The sequence below is a fragment of the Thunnus maccoyii genome, chromosome 1, assembly GCF_910596095.1.
Source record: "Thunnus maccoyii chromosome 1, fThuMac1.1, whole genome shotgun sequence".
In the NCBI taxonomy this organism is placed as follows: domain Eukaryota; kingdom Metazoa; phylum Chordata; class Actinopteri; order Scombriformes; family Scombridae; genus Thunnus; species Thunnus maccoyii.
In genome coordinates this window covers 1706621-1725000 of record NC_056533.1, presented here as the reverse complement: position 1 = coordinate 1725000, position 18380 = coordinate 1706621, and the positions used below count along the sequence as shown (strand labels likewise).

The 18380-nt window shown below is 40.8% G+C and overlaps 1 protein-coding gene across 1 annotated transcript in view; it reads right to left on the bottom strand.

Moving 5' to 3' along the window:
• The window catches only part of LOC121895164 (mucin-5B-like), a 23170-nt gene extending 8697 nt beyond the window's left edge, over window positions 1-14473 (bottom strand). Inside the window, exons 1-13 of the mRNA XM_042408072.1 lie at window positions 14411-14473; window positions 14224-14330; window positions 13485-13713; window positions 10150-10275; window positions 9905-10022; window positions 9511-9649; window positions 8619-8729; window positions 8151-8220; window positions 5167-5304; window positions 4103-4267; window positions 3925-4019; window positions 3661-3787; window positions 369-624 (exon numbers count right to left, since the gene is read on the bottom strand). Coding sequence (XP_042264006.1) covers window positions 369-624; window positions 3661-3787; window positions 3925-4019; window positions 4103-4267; window positions 5167-5304; window positions 8151-8220; window positions 8619-8729; window positions 9511-9649; window positions 9905-10022; window positions 10150-10275; window positions 13485-13713; window positions 14224-14289 — 1640 coding nt within the window. The 5' untranslated portion in view covers window positions 14290-14330; window positions 14411-14473. The remainder of the gene's footprint in view (window positions 1-368; window positions 625-3660; window positions 3788-3924; window positions 4020-4102; window positions 4268-5166; window positions 5305-8150; window positions 8221-8618; window positions 8730-9510; window positions 9650-9904; window positions 10023-10149; window positions 10276-13484; window positions 13714-14223; window positions 14331-14410) is intronic.
• Between the last annotated feature and the right edge of the window lie 3907 nt (window positions 14474-18380).

Below are 18380 nucleotides of genomic sequence, written 5' to 3'. Positions count from 1 at the left end.
TCACACAGTTTCAAGATTTGTGCCCAATCTGTAGTCCAAATGTATACAAAAATAGCCAAAATTCAAAACCTGCCTGTCAACTGTTACTCTCAAATTGATTGGCGGGTCTTTGAACACAGCAACTACAAGCCAGTACTTTTATTTATGATCACTTCAAAAAGACAAAATGCCCTTTCATATAAAATTCTGTATCTTTAATTATATACAGTATATGAATACATTTAGCATTTTACTGCTGAAGAATTTTATGGCTTGGGGCTTTAACTCTAAGATATGAGGTATGGTACTCTCATTTCAACCAACCAAATCACATACAAATCACATGCAATAACACAATAACAAACACATGCAATATATCATTTTCATACCACATGAGCCCATCCTTGTTGACAACTTGTCCAGGAGGCACCACTGTGCCTTTGTCATGACAGGGACAAGCCTGAGATGGGACACAGTTCCCAGAGTCGTCTAGGTAGCTTCCCTCTGCACAGATACAGCCGTCGATGGGCGGGAAGGAGAAGTGACAACTGAGATCTGTAGTGCTGATGCAGCGGCAGGTTCGACTGCTGGATGTGATGTTGTAGGAGTACACCATGTTACTGGGGCAGGAACTGGAATACTTTCCTAAGGAGATCAGACCACAGGAAGCAGAGGAAAAACTGACACTGTTGCATTGCAATCATGGCACAGGAAGATATATAAAGACCCATGCCAGTGTTTTTGCACAATTTAGCCAATTTGCCACATTATTAGGCCCAAGCATTTAGCGGTGTGAAGGCCCTCTTGTAAGAGGAATTTTTGTTATTATTAGGGCCCGCCCACCGAATGGTGTGAAGGCCTTCTTGTAATTGAGGGAATTATTATTCTCTATTATTATTCTTCCATAAGAAACGCTTTTTTGAGCGGCTAAACATGCTTGCAAATTTACAAAACTTTGCACATATGTCAGAAGTTGTGAAAAATTTCATATTTTATGGGACTAGGCCATGGGCATGGCAAAAGGGCCTAAGGGCACCCCCTAGAAAAATTCAAATTTGAAGCCCCTCCTTCCAAATTGACATACATGAACGAAATTTGGTAGGAACATGTATCATGGCCAGACGCACAAAAAATGCTCTTGGAGCCATACCCTAAATCTAACAGGAAGTCACCGTTTTGAATTTAATTTGCAACTTTTGCACAGATTTTGCTATTTGCAGGTGTTGTGTTTTAACAAACTCCTCCTAGAGATTTAACCTGACCGACTTTGAATTTGGTCAATGTCATCTAAAGACCTTTGTAATGAAAAGTTATCAAAACCTTGAGTTTTCATTGAATGCTATTACCGTTGCAATGCAGCAAACTTTGATGTTTTGCCATGAAAAAGGAAGTTGTTATAACTTAAACATACATCATCCAATCTGCCCCAAATTTCTCATGCTTGATAAGAGTCCCTGCTTGAACACATCATGTGTCAATATTGAGTCACAGTTGTAGCGCCACCTACTGGAAACAGGAAGTTACAGGTGCCATACTTTTATGACCTGTGCCTAGCAGGTTGAACACATCCACTTCAAATTTGGTCAGAAAAGCCTTAAGACCTTGATAATGCTATATTGTGAAACTTGTGACTTTTCATTGAACTCAGTTGCCATGGCGATGCGGCAAATTTCAATGTTTTGCCATTGCAAAACAAATTGTTGTAACTCAACTCCACATGGTCAGATCTTTCCTAAATTTCACATGTTTGATAAGAGTCCTGGTCTGAAGACATGTACAGGACAATATTGTACTATAGTAATAGCGCCACCTACTGACAACAGGAAGTTATAGGCCACATACTTTTACTAACTACTCCTGGCAGGTTAACCATATCCACCTAAAATTTGGTCAGCTAAGTTGTAATACATTGATGATGCTAAACGGTTAAGCTTTTGAGTTTTCATAAAAAGCTGGTGCCATGGCGACGTATTATTTGCCATGAAACAGGAAGCTGTTTTTTATGGGCTACGGATGCTTGAAAACTCACAAAACTTGGCACACACATCAGAAGGGTGCTATTAAGTTGTCTGATATGGGTTTTCAGCTTGGGTATGGCAAAATAAATCGAGGGCACTCCCTAGAAAATTTAAATTAAAAGCAAACACCTTTAAATTTGAGGTTGATGAATGAAATTTGGTAGGCACATGTATCATGTCCAGACACAAAAAAGCCTCTTGAAGCCATACCCTCAGTCCAACTTGAAGTCAGCCATTTTGAATTTACTTGCGTTTTTTGCCCACTTTTTGCCATTTTCAGACATTGTATTTTAACGAACTCCTCCTAGAGATTTAACCCAACCAACTTCAAATTTGGTCAATGTCATCTAAAGACTTTTGCAATGAAAGGTAATCAAAATCTTGAGTTTACACTGAACGCCCTTGCCGTGGTGACGCGGCAAAGGTTGATGTTTCACCATGAAACATGAAGTTGTTGTAACTTGAATGTGCACTGTCCAACCTGCACAAAATTTCTCATGCTTGATAAAGGTCCCAGCCTGAATGCATCTACATGTCAATATTGAGTCATAGTCATACCTACTGACAACAGGATGTCAGCCTTATATAACAAACATCATCTGAGTCACATGAAATTTACACGGTGTCGTCTACAGTTGATATACAGCAACATGATATATAAGTAGTGGGTGTTGTCTAGTGCCACCTAGTGGACACAGGAAGTGATATTTAACTCCTTCATGCAATGTCTGATAAGAGCCCGGTCCTGAACACATCTGCATGCCTGCAATAACAGTCCTTTGACTGCATCGCACCCCAGCATGAACAAATGTGCGAGGGCCTGATCATTGTTGCTTGCATCTTAAATTATAGTTAAATCTGTTTGTAGTTATGTTGTAGTGTTTTAGGTTGTTTTTCCTAAGTGAATGCAGCTACTGGTTTTAGTTAATTTTACAAAAAACAGTTATTGTGATCTAGTTATGGCCTAAAGGTTAGAGAAGCAAGCTTGTGACCGGATTCAATCACTGGTTCAATCCTTGGAATAACAGGAGGAATCTGAGCAGGAAAAGTGAAAAGTGAAAAAGCAGTGCTTGCCCCTCCATCATTATCATCACTGAGGTGCCCTTGAGCAAGGCCCTTAACCCCAACTGCTCCAGTGGAGCTGCACAGTGGCCAGCAGGTCAGACTGTAGTTGTATTGGACCGCTTCCAGGTGTGAATGTGTGAAATGGTGTAAGTGCAAAAGAGAGGCTTCCCTGAATAAATGAAGGTGTTAAAAAAAATCCTTGATGATTGTAACTATTGCTGTGCAGAGTTATTCTGTATTTCTATCAATCAAGCAAGTTTCATGACCCTCAAGGTGATTTTCTTACTCCACAAAATTAGAAAGACGGGAATGGCTCAAAATAAAAAAGGATAAAGTATAGTTAATTTGTAGTAATTTAGGATAAAACGTGATCCTTTATAATCATAGTGTGATAGAATAGAACAAACTGCAAGAAACCAACTATTTCTAATTGAAACAGTTGGCTTTTATGTCAAAAAAATATGTGAAGGATTTATCTAATGCTTGGCCAAACTGACTTGGATATGTGTGAGGACACTCAATCTTCAAGCCTCTTCTACCAATTCCAAGAAGAGAATCCTCGTAAAATTGTACTGTTTCACCTTTCCTCACTACTCACCACAGATAGTCTTCCTCCAGCCACTGATATGGATCCCTGCAGCTGCACAGGCATGGACATACGAAGAGACTGCAGCACACATGCAGTCCTCACTTTTCTCACAGTTACAGCTGTCATACATGCAGTTCTGAGAGGAGACAGAATTTAAAAAAAAAAAAAAAAAAAAACAGCAGTGTGAGGTCATATCCCAGGTCTGGAGACTGGTCCAAGTACAATCCACAGAAATATGTAAAGTTTACAGCTGTGTATAGCTGTGAGACTTACCTCTTTGTAAATGTCAGGGTTGATCTCTGAGTGGCAGGAGGCGAACACTCCCTGAGGGTCACTCAACATGGAACACCAATGCTGGGCATACTTCTCTGTTATTGAAGCACAAGGATTAACATCAGTCATTCTGAAGAATTCACAGTGGTAAAAGAGAATCTAAATGAGTCTGACCCACCATTATCCAGACTAAGACTGCAGGGGTTCTCAAAGTTGCTCTTAACATCAGGACAGCCAGCATGTGTCTTCCAGCTATTGACAAAACCAGCTGCTGTGGCATCTGGAACACCACTGAGCTTAAGAAAGTCATCAGCCTGGTTACTGTTGAAGTTCCCACACAGACCTGCAGGCAGACACCATCATGTTGGTGGCAATACATAAGCATTCATTGTAGAGGCAAATTTGATTGATTCTATGGGTATTCTCACTACACAAATTTCTTTTGTACTAAAACCAAAACAGATAAAGAAAAAGGCACACCACAGCAGAACATTTTGCAAAAAATAATATTATATATAATACTGAATATATATTCAATATGGGGGAAGTGATCCACATTGTGGCACTATACTGTTGTCTGAATTTAAAATAAATTAGCTGTATGTGCTAGGTTTTTGCAGCCTCTCAGAAGATTCTGTTATTCATCACAGAAAAGTCAAATTATGAAGTCTATCAATCAAACTTTCTACAGTTTTTTTAAATTTCATCAAAGTTTCATATATGTGGACAAGTGAGTCTTCTACTGTATATGGTTTGAAAATGCAGGGAAACATGGAAGATTAATGTAATGATTACACACACCTGTTTGGTGAAGGTATAGCTTGATATTTCCACTTCAAACAATGAATAAATCGTTCTTGCCTCATTGAGCAAAGAAATACTACATTAAGACATTAAGGCAACCAGTTAGTAACATATTGTTGTATAAGCTGTATTTATGTCAAAGTCCCTTCTAGTTTTTTTAAACACTCATACAATTTGCAGAATCTCCCTTTCAAAAATGGGAATATTTGACTTTTTTTGTCTCAGTATTTCTTCTTTCTCACTCCAATGGATATGTTTGATGCTATTTTATATGCTGTTTATGTTAGTTATAATATTGACTTTGCCTGTGTCCTGGAGTAGTTGCTTGTGTTTATTTACAGAACCTCTTATTTCCATGTTTTATTCACTGTTTGCATATTCACTGTTTGTGGGATGTTTTCAGTCTGAGACCAGCTACAGATCATTCAGGGTTCATACCACAGGTCTTGGCCTGGTAGTCACTGGTCACTGTCATGTAAAGCTGCATGACTGGCTGGAGCTGCACCTCCAACAGAACACCAACAGATGTCTGGACCAGAAGGTAGAAAGTGGACGCTTTGAGGGCAGAGATCCCAGCTAGAGGTTGAGAGAAAAGATGGAGATGAGAGTTGTTAAGGGGGTAGCAGGGAGGAGGGAAGGGGAGGGGGCAGAGTGGAATACTATTAGTCTGCCCATCTGGATAGTCGAAGAAAAAAGTTCACAGTGAAAGCATATTAAAATTGAAATCTATCATTTTCTGCATGCTGTCATCCAAATCAGGCCACAGACAAATGAAAGGATGTTGGCTCTGCAGCGAGTAAGTTCAACAGAGTGCTAGGTGGATTTATTACATGTCTACATGGTGTCAGAATGGCGCTTGGGTTGTTGTTGCTAGCCAAGACGTGTTAATTAACATGAAGCTAATAAAAAGAGCAGCGAGTAAGTTCAAGAGTGCTAGGTGGATTTATTACATGTCTACATGGTGTCAGAATGGAGCTTGGACTCACTGGTTTTTGACTAAAATGTGGCAGACAATTGGATTTTAAGAGAATTGGAGTTTAAGAAGGAATGGTGGGTGTACTGCATGGTTGGACTTTCTGCTACCTCAAAAAAGTTCAGGCTTACACCTTCCTCAAATTTGCTGGCTCTGAAGCTTTGGATAAATACGAAATCTTCATGTTTGGAGATGACAAGGACAAAGAGGATCCAGAGGTACTGATACAAAAGTTTGATACCATATGTCTCCCATTAAAAAATGTAACAATGGACCAACACACATTCAACACCATGAAACAAAAAGTGGGGGACACTACACACAGAATTCATATGTTTTTACATTAAGACTGCTGGCCAAAAGATGTAACTTCAGCAGTCTAACTGACAAACTGATTAGGGTTCGATTGGTGTGTGGTATTGTATTGTATTGTATTTATTGGGACCATGTAAAGTGTTAACCATAAATGTTAACATTTGATGTACTGCACCAGATTTACCTTAAAGCTAATCCATAGCAATGCCCTGTACTCGCAGCTTCTTAAACAGAAAGACCTGATGTTGCACTCTGCCATAGAGCTCTGCATGTTACATGAGCAGTTGGAACGGGGCAGCAAGGAGCTATAGAAGGAGGCCCCAGAAGGAGGCACACAGGAAGGCCCTTATTCAAATTGTAGTGGAAAACACACATCTGACAGAGGCAAGTGCCCTGCTTTCAATAAACACTGCAATACCTGTAGGAAATTAAACCACTTCTCTAGGTGCTGTAGATCTAAACCATTTTCTGCCAGCAAATTTTCAAGTACACAGAGAGGAGGTCTAGTACAGGCACCATCAGACTGTGAGAGTTTATAGGCTCCACCACAGAAGGATGAACTTTTCACCACATTCTTCTCCACCTCCACCCAGAAAGAACTGAGAGTCAAAATAGATTCTGAAATGAAATATAACATCATGTCAAAGGCTACAATGAACCGGTGATTGTCAGGTGATTTGGACAATGGGTTTCACCACCCCGGATCTGAACTGTGGCAGGCTCAAGTTCCAGGTAGTGGACCTCAATGTGAAGCCACTCTTGGGCTTTGAAGACAGCAACAAACTGGGTCTGGTAAGCATTGCTCCCAAGGTCCACAACTTCCAACAGGGAACTCCAGAGTTCAGCAAATACAAAGACCTGTTTGACTATGACAGCATAGGCAAGCTCCCAGTGCTCTATCACATGTGGATTGATGAATTTGTGCCCTCCGCCATATATGTTCCCAGGCAGGTGCTGCTTGCTATGCTATGGACAAAGTAGTAGCAGAACTTGATAGAATGACTAAACTAAGAGTCATCACACTTGTTGTGGAAGCCACTGAATGGGTCTCAAACATGGTGGCAGCCAGCAAGAAAGATGGAAAAGTTAGGCTCTGCATAGACTCAGTGCACCTTAACAAAGCGTTCCTCAGGCCCCACCATCCAATGACAACTGTGGAGCAGGTCATTGCGGATATGTCTGAAGCCAAGGTGTTTAGTATTCTGAATGCAAAATGTGGGTGTTGGCAGTTTTCCCTCAATGAGCAGTCATCAAGACTCACTACCTTCATAACTCCAGGTGGCCATTACTGCTTCCCTCACATGCCTTATGGTATTTCTACAGGGAGTGAAGTTTTCCAATGATGCATGGAATAGCTTTTTGCAGGATTACTGTGCAAGATCATAGTGGATGATATCCTGCTCTGGGGCAAATCCATGCAGGTGCATGATGTGTGTCTCCACAAAGTCCTGGACAGGATTCAACCCAATAACCTGAAGCTCATCCCTGACAAGTGTTGGGGTAATGGTAATGACTGTGTACATGCTCTCTACTTGGAGGAAAGCTCAGACAGGAGACACTCACTGACCCCAAATTCAGGAGCTTGTCCAACATTGTCTCAAAAACCTGGCCTGGCTTGTGAAAACGACTCCCAAATAGTGTCAAACCCTACTATGCAATGAGGAATGAGATCACAACAATGGACAATGGACTGTCAGCGATTTATAAATCCAATAATACTACCTGCAGCAACTCCACTAGGGCCACCCTGGCATCAAGGCCACAGAGCACAGAGCCAAGGAGGGACTATTTTGGCCCTCAATGTACTGTGACAGTTTGATCTGAGTTTTGTGAGCTGTCTGTCTAAATGTCACATATTGCACCTTTAGGATAGTATTTAAACGTTGATATGGTAGATAGGTTGTAGATATTGTAGGTAGAGGTCAGATATAATAGTTTGGGCATTGCAATGAAATATTTAGGAACTGAGAAGCCTGACAACAAATGAAATGAGTCCTCAGTCATTCAGCTAAACTGTTTGTGGTATACATTAAATAGAAAAATATACTGTAGGTTATAATGTGGCCACAGACAGTATACATGTTTTGTACATGTCACATAGAGAGAAGGTCAGATGTGAGTACTATACACTCACCAGCTGAAAAGGGTAACTGAGCATAGATGCCATTCACAAAAACCTTGCCATTGGGCTGGATGGTAATCACCTATATTGAAAGGAGACAAGATGTTATTACTGAAATCTTTACATTCTGAGTGCATGTTCACTCATGGTGTAATGATTAAATTTCACTAAAATATGCTTTTATAGCACTACCATGGAACAGTGCAACTTTGATTAAAAGTGGATATAAATATAGAATAAAAAAAACGTAACTGATATTCTCTGTGATGGATTACGTAACTCAATCATGTTTGTAGACTGAAATATTATATTAACTGCTGAAATAATAGAAATCAATGGCTGGTTGGAATATAGGAAAAACATGTTCAGCAATCTACGCATCTATTCATGCCATTGTGTGTGTGTGTGTGTGTGTGTGTGTGTGTGTGTGTGTGTGTGTGTGTGTGTGTGTGTGTGTGTGTGTGTGTGTATCATACTCACATTAGCCCCTCCAGACAAACCCAAGGTAACAGACTTTAGGCAGGTCTCACTATCAGTCAGTCCACACTGCCCCAGTTCTCCCTGTACCACAAACGAGGCTCCACTGCAGTCCTAAACATACAAACATAAAACTAATCAAACAGTGCTGCTTGCTAACTGTCAAACTGAAACAACAGCAGATCGAGTTTCCATTCAATTTCCAGATTAATTTCCTGTCTTCTTGTTTTTTAATCTACCTCTAATCCTGATCTAAATGTTAATCTAATATGTGTGTCCTCTTTTTTTACACTACATTATTTACTTTGCAGTTCCATCCTATTGACAGGGAGAGCTTGTTTGTTGTGTAGGACTGTTAACGCACTTCCTGTGAGGATGGAAGGGGATTGGGATCAGAAGAATGGCAGGTAATATTAGGGAACTATGATTTTTTTTTATTATTGATTGATTTTTTTGTTGTTGCAATGTTTAAAACCACTGCTGAAAAAAAGGTCAGATATTAATATTGTGTGCTAACTCTGTATCCCTCAATTAGAGGATTTTTTTTTTGACGAACTGATTATTGTTAATATAACAAAACACTGACAGCATCAGAGAACATGATTAACTGATTATTTTTAACCCATACTAATTTGTATTATAGCTTATATTGTAACGTGAAGATTTAGTTGTCTAATATTAGCAAGTTATTAAAATAACTGTCAGTCAGTTTGGAAGTGATACCAACTTCCAGTGCAAAGTTTGGTTACATTTGCATCTTGTATTCGATTTTGCTTTTTTTGATATTTAAATAAACTGAGGTTTAGAGAGACATACATACATCTACAGTGTTGTGCCAGTGTTATCTTAGCAGAGCAGTGTGTGGTATATAAGCAGTAATGATGATGTTTATGACCTTAGCCAGAACGTAGGAGCAGTCTCCATGGAAGGTGTAGATTTTCCCATCAAAAGTGTTGACGTGGGCTCCTCCCTCCACAGAACAGGTTCCTGGACAGTTCTCTTCTGTGCAATTCCACTGGCCACCCTCACACACACTGTCAACACACACATCTGGATCTTAATTGATTCTCAGCAGATAGCTGATTTAATAATTTGCAACTATCTCCAAGACAGTTTTATTTATAAACTAGGCGGAGCCCATTCTTGGATATACTGTATATTTGTACAGGACACAGACTGACAATATAGAAATTGATCACTTCATCTGAATGATTTTTCAAGCAAACAAACACATTCCCATAATGTGGAGTGTTCCTTTAACATGCAGACAGACGAAATATATATCTTACCAGTTTTTGCAGTTACTGGTGTAGGACTCTCCTGGCCCATAGATCTTGCTGTTGTAGTTGCAGGAGCACTCGCTCAGTGGAACACAACCCTTTCCTTTTAAATCATCCAGCACCGTGCCTGAACGAAATCACAGTAATACTGTATTGGGGTTGTGTGTGTGTGTGTGTGTGTGTGTGTGTGTGTGTGTGTGTGTGTGTGTGTGTGTTTGTGTGTGTGTGTGTGTGTGTGTGTCACTCTGCTGTACCTGCAGGGCAGAAGCATCCATCGATACAGTGGTTGTCACAGGTGTGGCTAGCTTCAGGGTTGGAGCAGGTATCAGAACATGGGCTCCCACACTCTTTGTACTCCATATTGTAGGGACATGACTTCCCTGTGAATACATCAGTTTTTTCTCACCACTTGACTTATATCTTTGATAACATTCATTCACACAAACACTACTATTGTAGTCTGGTTCCAGCCCCTGAATGGTCTGCCCACAGTGTGGGTAGTGTCTACCACTTCAGGGGCTGTATTCACAAAGTATCTTATCTTACCACTAGGAGTCCTCCTAAGTGTCACTAAAAGTTCCAGTAACACTTTCTATATCATTATAAATAATTATGAATAATAATAATAATATAATTAAAATTATACAATACTATAAGCATATTATGATGCATTATAAGCTTGTAACGCATTATAGACATGAGCAGCAGAGTCATAGAAAGTCTTACCAGAGTTCCTAACTAAGAGTTTCCTCTTAAAACCGATTTGCACAACTTGCTGAGATTAACTTTTAATAAGAAATGTTTGACCCCAATTGGATGTTATGAAAATGAAATGAAATGAAACCTCCACAGTGATTGGTTGACAGGTGACTGGGCTGTGTCAGTGAATGTTAAGGGAAATATTCTTCAACACACAGCAGCATGATTAGATAAAATAGGATGGAGAGATAGATATACAGATTTCATGAATGAAACAAGGTCAAACTGTACTGTAGATTGTATCTGACAAACATCATCTACATGCTGATACTGAGATGTTTTTTGTTTTTTTTGTTTTTTTACAGTTGACTGAAACCTATTGAATACAGAAGATGTGATGTTATGAATCCCTTGTGTCTGAGGAAGGCCCTCTGCACTTAACTAAAGAAACGAGCAGTGATAGGAACTGAGTCAGTCCGTCATTGGGGGTTTTCAAGTAGGCACTTTTAATCATTAATATTTCATCGATTTGTCCACCACCAGTGGATGTTATTTGGGACACATCATCAGTTGTGTACCTCAGCGTCATCGGGTGTTTCAGCCTTTTCCTCACAATACACCCTCTGCTGAGGCAGGCCCACCACAGGCTGATCAGAGCTGGGTGTGTGCCCCAGTCCTTTTGGGGCCCAGCTGAGGTCTTTCCTCCTCATCCATATCCACTGGCTACAGCATTCTGAAGTTCCCGATGTTTCCTTGATAGTCTGGCACAGGGCTTAGCCGCATATTCGCAGTTCCGTCAGCAACCTAGTAGTAGGTATTGCTACAAAGCTCCGACAACTAACCTCCACAGGACAAACCATCATACTCCAGCCTTGCTGTTCTGCATCAGCTGCCATCTCAGCATACCACAGCCTCTTCCTCTCATTTGCTTCATCGTCAGCATCCTCCCGGGGTACTGTCAGCTCTCCAAAGTAGACAGTGTGCAGAGAGTTGGACCAGAGCACCAAGTCTAGTCTCAAGGTGGTAGTGGCTATTTCTGACGGGACTGTAAGACATTGGCATATATCAGCCAGCATTTCCCAGTCCTGGGTGGCTTCCAATTGTCCAGTTCTGGTTGTTGGCGGGAGCTTTCTCTGTCCCAGTTCCCATTCTCAGACAAATGATGTTTTCAGAACTGTTCTTCATGTTCTAAGGGGCAAGGCATTGGTAATTATTCTCTTGGATTCAAAAGCTGATGCCAAGCACTTCAGTACTTGGTTGTGTGTCCAAGTGTACCTGCCTTGGGAGAGGCTCACTTTTCACCCAGTGAAGATGTGTCTGAGGGTAGCTGGAGTTGAACACAGGGGGCATGATGGATTTTCGGAAGAATCAGCAGTTCGATTCCTGGCTTCTCCAGTCTGCATGTCTATGTGTCCTTGGGCAAGATACTTAACCCCTAATTGCTCCTGATGGCTGTGCCATCAGTGTGAGAATGTATGTGAATGATTAGATTTCCTCTGATGGGCAGGTTGGGACCTCGCATGGTAGCCCCTATACCCATTCAGCATATGAATGTGTGTGAATGGGTGAATGTGATTCATAGTGTAAAGGCACTTTGAGTGGTCAGAAGACTAGAAAGGCGCTATACAAGTACAGTCCATTTACCATTTACCATTTTCACCCAGCCACTGGTTGAGATTCTTAGGCGAAGGAAAGACATTATAAGTTACTCTAAGCAGGAAGCTGATTCTGCTTGCCTCCATTTCCCATAAGTCCCTCCAGCTGAGCCCACAATGTCACCATGCTGGAGGGGTGACTTTGCCTGTTGTACTGCTTCCTTTGGTGTCCATTTTCGTCCTGCTGCCAGGGATGGTCCAATATCTTTTTTAGCTGTGTCCCGAAACTCTGACACAGGGTAAAAGTGTCCATTCTTGATAAAAAGCTCTGTTTTTGATGCCTACTTTTCTCTTTTTAGAGCACTTTCCTCTTAACTCCTAAGCTTTGAGAAGGGGCAAGGTTGGCACCATTTTATGCATTACATCATGTTTAAGCTTACGCTCTGACCATGGTTATCATCTGTGTCAGTGAATATGATACAAAATATTGATCAATATACATGAGTGCAAGAAACTAAATTAATTAGATAGGTACTAAATTATTCCAGTGGCCCAGTAGTAGTAGAGTTACAACAAACACAACTATTAGTTTTCTGCTAACTAGCCAGTTATAGGAGCTACTTTAAGCCTTGAGATGTATTGTGAATACAGGCCCTGGTCTTGCTTGTTCTTGGTTGAAGAAACAGTCAAGCCTTCAGTGCCAGTGTGTGTGGGCCTGAAGTTGGTCAGTTTTCAACAGTTGCCAACAGCTTAATAACAGCTATAAGTCAAGGTTAATGATCTTTATAATTAGCTGTGTTTAGTGAATTAACCTTTAAACTCCAGACTCCATTCAAATTTAGAAATAAGAATTTAGAAATATTCAAACCCAAGACAGCACTTTTTGTATGGGTGCAAAATTGTGACTGTGCTTAGGGTTAGGATAACACAGACCAATGTTCTTGATCAACTTGCTTGAATTACGCAAACTGTACACTGACAAACCTCATTGTTGACTGAAGACACTGTGGCCTGGAGTTACTCTTAAGTTTACAGAATATATGATGGCTGAAACTTTTTCTCTGAACTTCTTTTTTCACCTTCTTGTAACATTCACAATTGACAGATATCTCAGTTACAGTTTTTTCTGATTTAATGTTATCTTCTCAATTAATTTGAGTTCTGATCTTTCTGTGTTTTGAGTCAGAGAAACCCATGCACCTCAAATATTTTGTTTGGACAAAAGTCCAGGCAGAGCAGACAAGCTCTCCTACCCATGGAATATATAATTAGCAGAGTCTAATGAGTGTACTCACAGCAGAGCTCTTTGGTTCTCCAGTTTTGAGGCTTGCCACCAGCATGGACACACTGTCTAGAGAACTCAGACACAGTGTTGCACAGGCATGAGGCATCTGCATGTTCACCTACACCATTACTACAGTGACAGAGGTCTGCAGCACAGGCAGAGGTGAAAGAGGCAATGTCCAGCAGGCTGTGACAGCTGTTGAAGGCCACCCCTGTAAGGATCTGCTCACACAGAGGTTTCTATAAGACAGAAAGACAAACAGAGAGACAGAGATGGAAACAGAGGAAAAGCAAAGACAGGGAGAATGATTAGGCAGGTAAAGCTGAGAAGTGCAAGATATTAAATATTTCTGCATCAATTCTGACAATATTGTAACAAAGGCCACACATATAATCAGGGGATAAACTATGCCATTTTGTGCAGATACTGAAAACTAATGTATGACCCATGATAATTGTTGTGGTTGCTTCATCCATATTAGCTGCATGCTGTATTCAGAAAATAGGCATCCTTTCATTATTCATTCATTCAAAGCACTTTGGCAATATATGTGTCAGTTTTGTAATGTTACTTCATGAGTAGGATTCCAGCTCAGCATATTCACCAAGAACAGTGATGAAACCAATGCACTGACACCCTGAGACACCCACAAATCAGAATCAAGTGTTGGTCACGGTATAATAGTGATATAATATTGTGTAAAATTATTTTTTCCATTTCTATTTCCATATAACTGACTGAAGCCTCACCGTGTCATTGCAGCCTTGTGTTGATTCAAGTGTGTAGTCAGAGCAGCTTTCAGTTGGACCATTCATTTTCCAGAAGTTAGCAAAATCAGAGGGAGATATTTTCACACCTGTTTGGATAAAACCAAAGAAACACAGTTCAGTTCTGTGGCCTACACTGACTGACCTGTTAAAGTGGATCAAAGTGTACCATGACTGTAGAACTCGTTGTAGAGCTGGACCCCATTAAAGTCTCCACAAAGACCACAGGTTTGGTTCTTGTACTTCAGATCTAGCTCCACCTGTGAGGACAAAAACATTAGCTTAATCAGCTGCTTGCACCTGCAGCACACTCTAAGTGGCCTCATCAGGTTTGTCTATTCGAAGTAAACTTTCCCAGACTACCAATGATCAGAATAAATCAGAACAAAATGGTAATTCTGATGTTCCACAAAACTCCTGGCAATTTAAAGTATACAGACTTTAGAGTTAAATTATTGAAATCCATTATTTTTTTGATGTTTTTGATCATATCATTAAGGCCCAAGCACTGACAGTGCGAAAGCCCTATTGTAACTCAAGGAATTTTTCTCTATTATTTTTCTTCCGGAACAAATGCATTTTTGAGTGCCTAAACGTGCATGAAAAGTTGTTAAACTTTGCACAGACATCAGAGGTGGTGAAAAATTTGATATTTTATGGGTCTCGCAAAAAGGCGGGGCAAAATGGCTCATCAGCGCCCCCTAGAAAATTAGGAAAATTGAGCCCCTTGATACAGATTGTCGTAGAAGAATGAAATTCAGTATGCTTATGTATGATGACCAGACGCACCAAAAAGTCTCTTGGAGACATACCCTAAGTACAACAGGAAGTCGGCCATTTTGGATCAAAGTTGCGATTTTGACGCTGATTTTGCCATTTCCAGCCCTCATACTTTAACAAATTTCTCCTAGAGATTTGACCTCAGCAACTTCAAATTCGGTCAGTATCATCTACAGACCTGGGAGATGAAAAGTTATCAAAACAGTGAGTTTTCAACATTGCCAAGGGGGCGTGGCCGGGTGGCAAATTTCGATCCTTCGCCATGAAAATTGAAACGGTCATAACTCAGGCATACATGATCCTAAGAGACCCAAACCTTTTGTGCTTGTAAAGAGTCCCGCCCTGAACACATCCATGTATCAATATTGGATCTGAGTCATAGCGCCACCTACTGGCAACAGGAAGTAACATGTTTTACGCTTTGACGCCCTGTGGGTAGCACGGTGATTGGATCCACCTCAAATTTACTCAGAATAGCCTAAAGACCTTGGAGTTTGTATAGTCTGAAGTTGGTGACTTTTTGTTGAAAGGTGTTGCCATGACGATGCGGCGAATTTCAATGTCTCACCATGAAATTTCAAAGCCTTATAACTTCACTCCATATGGTCTGATCTTTTCCAAATTTCATATGCTTGTTAAGAGTCCTGGTCTGAACACATGTAAAGGCCCATATTTAGTGACAGTCGTAGCGCCACCTACTGGCAATAGGAAGTTTTAAGCGCCACTCTTTTGCTAACTACTCCTAGCAGGTTGGTCAGAAACACATAAAATTTGGTCAGCCATGGTGTAAGACCTTGATGATGATAACTCCTGAAGCTTCTGAGTTTTCATCAAAAGCCGTTGCCATGGCAACACATTGTTCGCCACAAAGTATGAAGCTGTTTTTAAGGGGCTAGACATGCTTGAAAAGTCACAAAACATTACACAGACATTACAGGTCTTAAAGTCTGTAATATCGTATAGGTGGCTGGCATGAGTGTGGCAGAATGGCTCTACAGCGCCCCCTATAATATTTCAACGAAGCAGCCCCTGCGCCACATTAAACCTACATGTATGAAAATCGGTACACACATGTATCATGCCAGGGCGCACAAAAAAGTCTCTTGGACCCATAGCTGAAACCCAACAGGAAGTTGGCCATTTTGAATTTAGTTGTCAATTTTGGCGATTTTGCATGTGTTATATTTTAACGAACTCCTCCTACAGAATCCATCATAACGACTTCAAAATCAGTGTGTGTCATCTAGACTAGTTTGTGATCAAAATGTATTAAATTATTTAGTTATCGTTGAAGCGTGTGGCTGTGGCGTGGCGTTGAGTTTTGATGTTTCGCCATTCCAGAGGAAATTGCTATAACTTTAGTGTAAATGCTCCAATCTGCCCCAAACTTTCCATGTTTGCCAGCCTGAACACGCCTACATGAGAATATTCAATAAGTAATGCAAACTGGCTCCATAGCGCCCCCTATAAAATTTCAAGGAAGCACCCCAAGCAGCAGACAAAATAGTGGACAAAGGAAGTGATGTTTATCTCCTTGCACTGTCTGAAAACAGCCCAGGTCTGAACACATCTACATGCGAGTGACAGAAGCCCTTCAACTGCGCCACACAGTGACATACGCAAGGTTTCGAGGGCCCGATCATCGCTGCTTGCAGCTTTAATTAGTCTTGTGATCCTACTCATTAAAAGATATACTAGCCCTTGTTACATTACAAAACAATATCATGTGTTTAGTGTCCAGCCTAACGCCATGTTATACTCCAGTTTAGTATTTTCACACAACATTGATGATAACAATATTGTCGGTGCAGCAATATACCTACCAGAAAAGAATCCTCCTCATTCCAGATAGCAACCAGTCCCAGCTTTGCTATGATTTTGATGTAGGTGGGAGTTTCCTCAATGAGCACTCCTGCTTGACTGAATGGTAGGATGACTCTGCAAAAAGAAAAAGTCCCATTATTTTGTTTTTCCAACTTTTATTCCTACAACTAGGGATGCACGATATTGGATTTTTTGCCGATATCCGATATGCCGATATTTCCAACTCATTGTGGCCAATTGCCAATACCGATATATGTACATATTTTTTTCCAGCTAGCTGAGGAGACCATTATGCATGCAAGCATATATTGTACTAAGTATGATCGAGAAAGACAATATATGAAGGAAGAACTCAGGAAGACTGGAGTTCAGGAGCTCAGCTCAGAGTTTATTAGACATACAGGATTAATGTGTAGGATTTAATCTCTGGTCCAAACTCCGGAGCAGAAGGTGGCAGTAATGCACCTAATACGCTGGTTTCCACCCACCGTTATATACCAAAAAGAAGATTTTTTTTTCCAAACAGAGTGGTACATCCACAGTCTACGGGTACATCCTGTCAGCCAAGGTGTTTCCCATCTGTACAGCCGATCACAGCAGCTCCTCCGCAGACTGTTTCACCCTGACGGTCTCAGTGCTTCCTTCAGAGGCTCCACTTCACTCAGCTGCCAGTCAGACCCGCTGCTTCTTCCCACTTTAACCTGAATAACAAACCGGGGCTCGGTGCTCCGGTTGGATCCACACAGAGAGCCGGGGGTAATGTTAGCTGAGAGGCTAGCTGACTAGCCTCCGGTCATGCTGCTGCTAACGCTCTGCAGGTTAAAGTGGGAAGAAGCAGCAGGTCTGACGGGCAGCTTGAGTGAAGTAGAGCCTACGGAGGAAGCACTGGGACCGTCAGGGTGAAACAGTCTGTGGAGGGATGCACAGTCAGGCGGCGGAGGAGAAGGCAACAAATTAGCCTCTCATAATCAACAGAAAATGTTCATTTCGGGCCGATGCCGATATTTCATTTTAGAGCTTATATTGGCCGATACCGATGACGTGCCAATAATATCGTGCATCCCTACCTAGAACCACAGGGAAATGGTGAACAGAGCTGCCAATTATATCTCAATATCTGTGAAAGTGTGAATGCAAAGACCGGTAGTAATTGCCAGTATAGTTTAGGGAATTTTACTGTGCCTGATGTCTTTAGGTTCTAACTGTGCTGCTCTGATGACTAGGATGAGTCTTAAGATCAGGTTGCATAAAAAAACCATGGACAAAGCCTGAAACATATTCTGGCACATTCTGTTCAGCAATGAAAAAATGTCTTCCATTTGAGTTGCTGTTGAAGTTACATTAATTTGTCTTATTTTCAGGAATGTTTGTGAGGAGAAAACAGACTTTAAGGAATTCCCTAGTCTCACACTTGTTAAAAGATATTTTCTAAAAACATGACTTAAGTTTACTTAAGTTTTTCCTCTTTTTATCTAAGGAAATCTGAAGAGAACTACTAAGGAAAATCTGACATAGTCTGGATTGGGGTTTTTAGA